This window comes from Hypanus sabinus, chromosome 8, assembly GCF_030144855.1.
Source record: "Hypanus sabinus isolate sHypSab1 chromosome 8, sHypSab1.hap1, whole genome shotgun sequence".
In the NCBI taxonomy this organism is placed as follows: Eukaryota; Metazoa; Chordata; class Chondrichthyes; order Myliobatiformes; family Dasyatidae; genus Hypanus; species Hypanus sabinus.
This window is the reverse complement of record NC_082713.1, coordinates 160,247,755-160,258,696: the sequence shown is the minus strand read 5'-3', so window position 1 is coordinate 160,258,696 and position 10,942 is coordinate 160,247,755. Positions and strand designations below refer to the sequence as shown.

The 10,942-nt window shown below is 39.4% G+C and overlaps 1 protein-coding gene across 1 annotated transcript; it reads right to left on the bottom strand.

The window, feature by feature from the left end:
• Positions 1 to 1,538: 1,538 nt before the first annotated feature.
• On the bottom strand, positions 1,539 to 9,691 carry rps16 (ribosomal protein S16). Its single transcript, XM_059978386.1, has 5 exons — positions 9,534 to 9,691; positions 7,855 to 7,956; positions 2,697 to 2,793; positions 1,823 to 1,870; positions 1,539 to 1,731 (listed from the first exon to the last, which is right to left on the bottom strand). Exons 1-5 carry the CDS (start codon positions 9,579 to 9,581, stop codon positions 1,586 to 1,588), a joined length of 441 nt encoding a protein of 146 aa, XP_059834369.1. The 5' UTR covers positions 9,582 to 9,691; the 3' UTR covers positions 1,539 to 1,585.
• Between the last annotated feature and the right edge of the window lie 1,251 nt (positions 9,692 to 10,942).

Below are 10,942 nucleotides of genomic sequence, written 5' to 3'. Positions count from 1 at the left end.
ATTAAAAGTTTTTTGCCTCAAACAAGAGGCAGTTTTTCTGTGGAATTGCTGGAAAGGGCATGAATGAGTGTTTGCAGCCAAAAGTGAACCACTGCTGTAGTTCCCTGCAGGTTTGGGGCTCCATTTCTACAAACTGAATTTGTGATCTGGTCAGGACTAATGAAATCCTCAATGCCGAGAAGTACAAGCAGATTCTTAACCACACAGTACCATCAGGGTGATAACTGATCGGTCCCAACTTCATTCTGCAGCTGAACAATTATCCAAACACAAGGCCAAATTCATAAAGGATTAACTGCAGCAAAACGAACAAGGTGTTTTGCAACCGATGGCATAACCTTCACAGAACCCTAATCTCAACATCATCAAAGGCTGTCTGGGATTACCTGGACAGAAGCAAACAAAACAGCCAGTCTACAGAACTGTGGCAAATTCTCCAAGATGCTTGGAACAACCTAGCAGCTGATTCTTATAAAGCTGCACAACAATTCACCAAAGAGAACTGATGCCGTTTTAAAGACAAAGGGAGGTCACACCAAATGTTGATTTGATTTAGCTTTTTCCTGTTTACTGTTTTACAGAAATTTTTGATATTTAGAAACATCTCACTTATTTTTGAAAACATATACTCTTACAGAACTTTTTTGACACCGCACCTAAGACTTTTGCACACTACTGTATATTCAAAGCTTTTGTCACTACATATTTAAGCAATTAAGAACAGCAGGGTCAGAGAAACACTATCACAGACAAGTCACTCCCTCCAATCAATTTAATACAAAGCACCCCATTATTTTACTTTGATATGAACTCACAATTTAAAAGCCCATTCCTTTCAGCTTGCCCAATTTGTACATCCTTCATACTCTCAGTTACACGAGTTTGTGTTGAGGTCTAATGAAAAGTAAGTTATTCCCTTGACAGAGCAAAACCAGACCCATGTCTTAGTGATTGATTTATCCCAGAAATCTTCCTCTTTGATCAGCCGAGCAGTAATTAAAATAAATAAATTTAGATCATCAGCTAACGTTTAGAACAGCGATTCTCAACCTGAGGTCCATGGACCCTCAGTTAGTGGTAATGCTGCATGACACAAAAGGAGGTTTGGAACCCCGGCTTGGAATTACTTTCTGCTTACGCAGACTGCAAAATTCATTTATTTAAATAAAAGTACTTGGAAGAAAACTCCAATCCCTGTATCCTCCATAGGGAGTTTGTAAGTCTTTCAAGTGGAATGCGTGAATTTTCTCCGGCTACTCGTTTCCTTCCACAGTCCAAAGACTTATCGGTTAGTAGGTTAACTGGCCATTGTAAATTGTCCCTGTGATTAGGCTTGGGCCTAATCATGCTGGGTAACATGGCTTGATGGGCCACATTATATTTCTAATAAATAATAAAAAAAATTAAAAGACAAGTGTAGAAAGGAAACCCAAAGTTAGAACAGAAATATATAATAAAAATCCTACAAACCATGATATATTAATCAATATGGTGAAACAGACCAATAAAGAGAAGCATTTCAAAGATAGCGAACAGGCTGCGTGACAGTTATTTATTTATTTACCACAAATCAAAATAAAACATTTTAACGGTAAGATTTCTGGTAACGTGCACGGGCACCAGGTCCACCGAATTTCTTGGCCTCACAACGACGAGGATCAGCAACCAGCAGAGTCCTGTCATACTGGATGAGGATGTCCTTGATCTCCTTCTTGGATGCTTCATCTACATCTGTACAGCAACAACAGAAGTCATTTTAAAACTGCCCAATGGAAAAAAAAATCAGAAAATATTTCCAAGCAAGATGTTGTCAAGTACATACATTTCTGGTAGTAAGCCACCAATGCTTTGGAAATGGATTGACGGATAGCTGTTGAGAAAACAAAACCACGTTAACCAGCTTCAGAAGAAAGATATAGGGAACAACTATCACAAAAAAGAGCATTTTAGTTCTGAAATACACATTAATTTGCAACAAAATTTTTAATTCAATGACCATTCCCTTCTCATTTTACAACAGCAGTGTCACCCCTCTCCTGCCCACAGCTGGACACCTCCAGGCTTAAAAAACTCACTTATGGGACTACTGGCATTTATTTGTCTCAGAACAGAGATAGCAATGACAACTGCACAGATGGAACCGAATCATAGGTACAAAAGGCAGGTTTCCTTCCTTGAAGGACATTGGCAAATGAGATGAAAATTCATGAGAAATCAGAAGTCTTGTGGTTAACCTCATTCATATTACATTTCCCCTTCAGATTTATTTAACAAGTTGAATTTGAACTCCCCAGCTACTAAAGGATGATTCAAACTCTTCCCTCCAGATCAATAGTTCAGGGCTCCGAATATTAGCCTGGTAACTTAACCATTATTTGTACAAGTAGGTTAGTTTGGCAGCTGGACCTTGGAATCCATGTCTTGAATAGAATCTTTAGCTCAAAGGAAGATACCATTCGCACAATTCCAGCAATCTTTTGAAGCTCCCAAATCTCATGCCTCCACATTTGTGCAAGTGGTATATAAACAGTAAACAGCCAATAAGAACTAAATTTTCTACTTTATGAGTGGGCTGTAATTATTGAGGCAAATCCCAATGGTTTTTACTTGGACTACTATTTTTTTCAGGCAGTATAACCAGCAAGTAGGAGAATTTCTGAAAATGAATAAAGTATAGAATACATTGATAATAATACCATAGATTTGAGCTACGTGACCACCACCCTTCACACGAACTCTGATGTCGACACCAGCAAATCTTTCTTTGCCCAACAGCAGAACTGGCTCCAACAGCTGTAAAGAATAAAATGATGTTCTTTAAAAATCTTATTTACACTTTGTTCAGTGTAAAATACACAACAAACCACCACAGAATGAGTATTAAAAGCCCAGAAAGACCGCAATTATTTTGCCTCTTCCAGCAAGTCAGCATCTCCCCCTTTCAACAATTGAACGTATTTCATGAAGAGTGCTTTATGACATTTAGGTAACTTAAACTGAGAAACTTAAAAACAGTGCAGAGTTGAATGCTAAATTATATTAAAAAAATACAACTTTTCTACTCCATATTCCAATAGCATCACTGTTAATAGCGTTTTCTTGCTTTGTGATTTGCAGGATGAAATTTCAGGCTTGTATTCTGTATACATATTTTGATAATAAATGTACTTTGAATAATATATTGCAGAATCCAAGTTTATTCAGTTACAAGTCAGCATCCTGAATGTCACTGACTTGAAACATCCCCTGTTTCTCCCACAGATGCTGTCAGCCCCATGGAATATTTCCAATAGAACCTAGAATAGTGCAATGCAGTACAGGCCCTTCGGCCCACAATGGTATGCTGAACTCTTAACTTACTCCGACCAATCTAACCCTTCCCTCACACACAGCCCTCCAGTTTTTATTATGTTTACTATTATTTTCAGATCATCATGGTCTGTCACATTTTGCATTTAATCAGGAAAACTTCTCCATTGCTGCCTGGCGTAAGATACAAACTCAAACAATGATCAAGAAACACTTTTGAAAACTAATAGTCTAGTGGAATGAATGCATCAAAGACAGAATTCTGAACACGGAAATATCTGGTAGCCTTGGTCTCCATCAGTGTAACTTTTTATACATGGAATGCTACTTACAGAAAATGTTTGAAAACATATATGCTGTTTGATTCACAGGAGTGATGGCCAACAAGACCACCATCTCCCCACCGTATGTTATATGAGAAGCTAACTCAGAACAGTTTTCCACAAAAAGAATAATGCCCAACAATTTAGTGACATACAGATGCAAGAAAAAGTTTATGAACCCTTTGCCATTACCTGGTTTACTGCATTACTGATAAAATGTAGTCTGGTAATGTGATCTTCATCTAAAACACAAAAATATGATAAACACAATCTGCCTAAACTAACAACACATAAACAATTGTACTATTTCTTGTCAATACTGAGCACACCATTTAAACAATTACAGTCTAGGTTCAAAAAAAGTATGTGAACCCCTGGGGTAATGCCTTCTACAAAACAAAGACACTCAAAGTCAGATTACTGACAGAACCCGCTCTTCAAGAAAGATCTGTTTGTGTGCACCATGCCTCAATCAAACAACTTTTAGAGGACCTTAGAAGATGAATCGTAGAGATGCATGAAGTTGGAAAAGGTTACAAAAGCATTTCTAAAGACCTGAGTGTTCATTAGCCCAGTTAGAGAAAGTGTCTCTAAATGGAGGAAACTCAGTACTGTTGGTACTTTCCCTAGGAGTGGGCATTCTGCAAAGATCATACTAAGGGCACAACATGCAATGCTGAAGAAGGTAAAAAAGAACCCAAGGGTTATAGCGAAAGACCTGCAGAAATCTCTAAAACTTGCTAGTCTCTGTTCATGTTAGGACGCCACAAAGGAAACAACCGCTCTCCAAACAAAAACATTGCTGCACATCTCAAGTTTGCAATAGACCACCTCAATGTTCCACAGTACTTCTGGGACAAGGTTCTGCAGACAGAAGTTGTTTAACATTTTAGCAGAAATGTACACTGCTATGCTTGGAAGGAAAAGGACACTGCACATCAACACCAAAACCTCATCACAACTGTGATGCAACATGAAAGGAGCGTCATGGTTTTGGGCTACTTTACTGCCTCAGGGCCTGGACAGCTTGCAACTGTTGAGGGAAAAATGAATTCAAAATTGTATCAAGACATTTTACAGGCAAACGTCAGGGTAGCAGCCCTACATCTGACGCTTAATAGAAGCTGGATGATGCAACAACTCAATGATCTGAAACACAAGAGAACCCATGTTTTAGAATGGCGGAGTCAGAGTCCAGACCTTAACCCAATTGAGATGCCATGGCATGACCTGAAGAGAGCTATTCATACAAGGTTTCTCAGAAATATTGACAAGCTGCAAGTTTTGTATGGAGGAATGATCTAAAATTCATCTTGCCGTTCTGCAAGTCTGTTCAGCATCTACAGGAAACTTTTGGAAGTTATTGCTGCTAAAGAAGGTTTTACAAGGTAACAAATACAAGGATTCACACACTTTTTCCAGCCTGGACTGTGAATGATTAAACAATGAGTTCAAAAAAGAATGAAAAGTACAATTGTTAGTGTGTTAATATTTAGGCATATTGTGTTTGTCTATTATTGTGACTTACATGAAGATTAGACCACATTTTATGAATAATTAATACTGAAAATCAGGTAATTGTAAAGGCTTCACTAATTTTTTCTTGCAACAGTAATCAGCATTAGCTCTAATTATCGCAACAACATACAACTGAACGTGCACAGTACATGTTATAACTTCTGCTGAAAACTAATTCCAATAAAGCTGAAACTCAGGAGACCTGTGATCACATAAATACAGTTTACCAGGTTAAACATTACCAAAGAAGTTTTGAGTTATTATTGCTCTTGACAGTATCTCCGAAGATGTACCCAACCATCAAGTAAACTAGACAAGCAGTGAAACAAACTAACATGCACATAAACGGTTCTACCAGATCCAGGTAACAAAGTGCACAATATATCAAAATATGAAATTATTTTTTTCTGGAATATAGTTCTGCAGTTTGATTCATAAAGATGTGACACTTTTTATTTTACAAACATCAAAGCTTGAGTAAGGGCTGTTCAAGCAGGTCACTCAGTGCCACCACCCTCAGCTCTGAGACAGTCAAATGTATGAAAACTCATTACAATTAATGATGACACCAGCACCAATCCTTGGATGAGTCATCAGAATGAACACTGACCCTCTGTTCTGAGATGTTAGAAAAACTCTCAAAATGCTCGTCACTACAGGTTGAACACCCCTTATCCAAAATGCCAGAAGTGTGTTGGATTTTGGAATATTTGCTTCTGCACAATGAGATAGTTTGGGGATGGGACCAAGTTTAAACACAAAATCCATTTACAAAATGTTTGTGAAACCTATCAAACCTATCAAGAAGGATGTCCCTTTTCAAAAGGGCGATTCATGCCCTTTTGATAATGGACTGGTAAGGTACTCACTCCTTCAAACAGTGAGGACACAAGTTTTTACCAACCACAGCAGGTTTGCACTTATGCATGGATGCTGCATTACCATATCCCAGCAGTTATACCATCATTGGCGACCTTAATTCCTGTAAAAGCTTTCTCATCAGCTGTGGTCAGTGTCTTCCTGGGGCAATAATGCCAGAACAATTATTTCATCAGCTTTGAAGATGCGTTCATCAGTGACAATCTTGATAAACTCATCAATAGATTTCTCTGCTGCTTCACAATCAGCAGAGGTTTATCATCACAAATATTTCAAAATTTAATGCTGTGCTTTTTCTTAAATTTCTACAATTAGCCTGCTGAATATTAAATTACCTTCAATTATCAGTACATGGTAGATGCTTCTCCCTATAGATGCTGCCTAGCCTGCTATGTTCTACCAGCATTTTGTGTGTGTTGTTGGTAGATCTTTGCTTGTTTCATGATCAGCATACCATTAAGCAACATATTCAACACTGACAATTCTACTTTTTCCATACACGATTGAGATTTCATTTACTGCTTTATGCAATGTTTTTCTATTTTTCCTTAACTTCTGTTTGCTCAGGCTGCACAATGCCACACTCCTCAGTGTTAGATGCTTCACACAAGCTGTTGTTCTTCCAACAACTTGACTTTCTGTGTAATAAATGCTTCCTTTTTTCCTTTTCACTATTACCTATTGGGGTAACTGCAGGCCTTTTAGACATTTTCAACAATACTTTCACAGCACAGGGCAAGGAGTAAGTACGAAACACATGGTAATCACTGTGAGTAACACACGAAGGTCTGGCTACAACTGCTGAAAACAAATTGGTGGCAGCAGGCCCCACTCAGGATATGTGAGGTCACTTCACAAAACTCAGTGGTGCAGAGCTCCTTGGATTACCTGGGAACTTTCCCAGTGTCCTGTGGAATTTTCCACTTGTGGTGCCATGTCAGCACTCAAAAAATTTTGGATTTTGTATAAGGACTGCTCAACCTGTATCCATATCTAACAAAAACATCACTGATGTTTAAGGGATATTATGAACAATTTGGCACTAATTGCAAACCACTGAGATAACAACACCTGAAGACATGCAAGGTCATTGTTGAAGGAATACTGTACTAGATTCTTCTAATGTCAATCAAGGATATGGGAAGCATCTGCATCACAGAGAAGTTCAAGTGCTCTGAAACATATTTGTGCCAAATAAAAACACAAAATGCTGGCAGAACTCAGCAGGCCAGACAGCTTCTATGGGAGGAGGTAGTGACGACGTTTCGGGCCGAAACCCTTCATCAGGAGTACCAAATCCCAGTTCCGAACAAAATCTTTCACAATTCCACACAATTGACTTGTTCAGTGGTGCCAACAACATGGGGCACCAAAGGTGCAGCTCTACACCACAGAGGAGCAGTTAAATCACAAGATCACAAGACAAAGGAGCAGAAGTAGGCCACTTTGCCCATCCGGTCTGCTCCGCCACTCCTCTGAGCTAAACTATTCTCCTACCTAGTTACAATTTCCAGCTTTCCCCCCATATCCCTTGATATCCTGACTAATTAGATACCTATCAAATTCCTTCTTAAACACCCTCAATGATCAACTGGTTATTCAAAAGTTGTAGGCTCAAATTCTCAGTTCAAACCAGCATGGATGGAATCTAGGATCGCCTGTTTGTTGGTTATTGCCGCATAGCAGTAAATTAGAGATTTACAACCTCCAACTTCTCCCAAGCAAGCAACTTACAAAAAGCAGAGCCTGCATACGTTTCAGAATGCTCTGACAGTCAGCAGGCATAAACAGGTGCAGAATATTTCATATGAATCCCTTCACTTACCTTGTACTGTAAAGTCTTTGGCTCAATCTGTTCCAGAGGCCTGCCATTCACTTTGATGAGGCCATTTCCCCTTTTGCAATGGGCAACAGCAGTCGCTGTTTTCTGTAGAGCAGAAAGGTTTTAAGTTGACTTCAGAATCAGAACCAAGTTTATTACCTCTGATACAATGTGAAATTTGTTGTTTTGCAGCAGCAGCACAGCGTGAAAGACAAAAAACATTGTAACTACAAAATATAGTACAGAAGTGTTCATTGATTATGGACCATTTATAAATCTGACAGAGAAGGGGAGGAGCTATTCCTACGGCTCTTCATCTTTACATCTGCAAGTGAGCTTCATGGAGAAAACACAATTTTTTAATGCTGTAGTTAGGCTGAAGGAGTTAAACCATGATAGACTAGGATACTGGGGTAGAGGACTGACTGGCTTATACATTTTACTTCACACTTCTGCAGAACATACCAGTGGACTGGAGAATGACAATCAGAAATCTACTTTAATCTGAACACCTACAGTAGTTTCCCCACATCTTTGATAAAACATCCAGACAGTACAGTCAGAAGCAGCCCGACAGGTTTCAGGCAATAAAGTCCATAAATTATTTACAGCAAGAGAACACATCACAAAAGAATTAAATGTACTAAATAAGATATATATTAAGTTAAAGACTTAATGTTTCTGTATAGTCTATCTTGTGATAATCTTGTTAACATCCTATCCCTGGAGATCTGAGTATAGTGAACTGAATAAAGATTTAGGAAGGTTTAAACAGAATACAGGTACTCAGTGCAAGTAATCTATTGCATTAGATATTTCTCCAGAATGATTTCTGCACATTGTTTATTGCTTACTTAAGACATGCAAAGGGTTCTATAGAGGTTCCTCACTGCCCAAGTAGAGTATGTGATCCCTTCACGGGTGTGAACTTTCAGATCGTATAATGTGGATTAACTATCAAGTACAAAATGGTTGAAATAACGGAATAATTGAAAATTGTTGAAGAGATGGAAAAAAAGTTCTGCATTATCGTTTAGAAATTGAGGTCAAGTGGCTAGATCAAACTAAATGCAGGACACTTTAGAGGAGAAACCGTTTTCATCGGGGCTTACAATGCAGTCAAATTCACTTCTAGGGTTAAAATGCAAATCAAAATTCAATACTGAATTGGCTAAATGAAGCAAACAAAATCACTGGGGAACTATGCAAGTCAGTGTAATTTTAACTATTACTGAGATTAACCTACAGCTGAATAATTGCCTAAATAATAACATCGACCATGTTAAAAACAGTCAAGTTCCACGCTCTACTTAAATAGCTGTATTTATATTGTTTTAACCAATTCAAATATAATCCAGAAGATTCACGTCTCAGAACGAACTATTTGTGTCTAAAAGAGAACACGTATCGATGACATTTCAGGCTTTTGGGGCACATGAAATGTGAAGATAAAGAATAGATGGGGATGCTCACATCTAAAGGGGAAATGGCAGGCCGCTGCCACCCGTCAGACTTGCCCCGATCGCCTGGGACGGCCTCGGGTTCGAACTGAGAACAACGAGAAGCACGGGCATCGCGATCCGGGACCGCCCGAGGTTGCAACTCAAGAAACACGAGGCCCAGGCGCGATCGCTGCGCCAAGTACACGCGGGGGAAGTCCGCCCCGTAGAAAAAAAACTCACCTTTCGCCCAAAAACCTGAACAGATTGCAAAGGTCCTTTCGCAGGCATGTTCCTAAAGTTAAAATAAGAAAAGAAACACAGTTACAATGGGCACAGAAGAGGTGTAAAGTCCTGAAGGTCCCACATCCGACAACTAGGCCCATTCACCTGGCGGAGCGGCAGCAGCTAGAAAGACCGTACGGGGTTTCCGACCCAACAAATCAAGAGCCGTTTTACGGCAGCAGCCCGGTTTTGCGACGGCTGAGGCTGAGGAAATGACGGCTGTCCTGCTATTGGCTGAGGGTTTGGATGACGTTGTCAATCAGTCGGCGCAGCCCGCCGAAGTTGAAGTCGGGGTCGCTGTCGCTTTGAGGACTTTTTCCTTCATTAAAAGGGGACATTTTTTACCAACTAATTTCTGCGTAAGTATTTGGAAGGAGAAGCTATGGAAACAAGAAGGGTGAAAGGTTTTGCCGAGATCCGACGAAAGCCGCCTGAGCAGTCTTGAGGGCAGCCGTCAGAATTGGTTCTGGGGGAAATGAAGCCTTGGATCAGCAGCAGAATGAATCACGCGTTTATTCAAGTCCTTTCTCAATCTCAGTGAATTTCGACGGGTATAATGTACCAATTAATCTGCACATAAAAGATGCCACAAAATGACGTGAGATAACGGAGATTTGGTCCATTCCCAGAGTTTAACTCTTTACGTACTTGCTTATATTTCATCACTAATTCCCATAGCTATCAAAAATGCTTGAACAAAACCTTTCTACTCTGCCCAATCACTGAACTGTTCTCACAAACAATGAACTCATTTTCAAGAACTCCATCTCATGTTCTCGATATTTATTGCTTGCTTGCTTGCTTATTTGTTTATCTATTACTTTCTTATTTGCACAGAGTTGTCTTATTGGTGTGGTCTTTCACTGATTCTGTTATGGTTATTGGATTTATTGAGTATAGTTGCAAGAAAATTAAACCTCAGGGTAGTATATGGTGATATATGTGTACTTAGATAATAAATTTCAAAGTTTTTTGAACTCTGCCCATCAGTCTTTTTCTATAAGTGGGCCGAGGAATGGCAAATTGAGTTTCACTTGGATAAGTGCAAGGCATTGCGTTTTGGAAAGACAGATAGGACCTTCACAGTAAATGGCAGAGCCCTGGGGAGTGTTGCAGAACAGGGGAATCTCGCAGTTCAGGTACATGGTTCCCTGGAAGTGGAGCCACAAATAGACAAGGTGGTGAAGAATGTTTTTAGTAGGTTGGCCTTCTTCAGTCATGGCATCGACTGAAAAAAAAAAATGGGAGGTCGTCGTGCAGTTGCACAGGGTGCTAGTGAGGCCACAATTAAAATGTTGTGTTCAGTTGTGGTAGCCCTGCTAATTGAAATACATTATTAAACTAGAAAGAGTGTAATGTTGCCAGGA

Bases quoted from the DNA above. Each gene is read 5' to 3' on its own strand.
- rps16 (XM_059978386.1), bottom strand. From the start codon at position 9,581: ATGCCTGCGAAAGGACCTTTGCAATCTGTTCAGGTTTTTGGGCGAAAG. The intron at 1,871-2,696 runs GTATTATTATCA...TTTTCTCAACAG, and splicing joins TCACGTAGCTCAAATCTATG to CTATCCGTCAATCCATTTCC. The intron at 1,732-1,822 runs GTATGTACTTGA...GTTGCTGTACAG, and splicing joins GGTGGCTTACTACCAGAAAT to ATGTAGATGAAGCATCCAAG.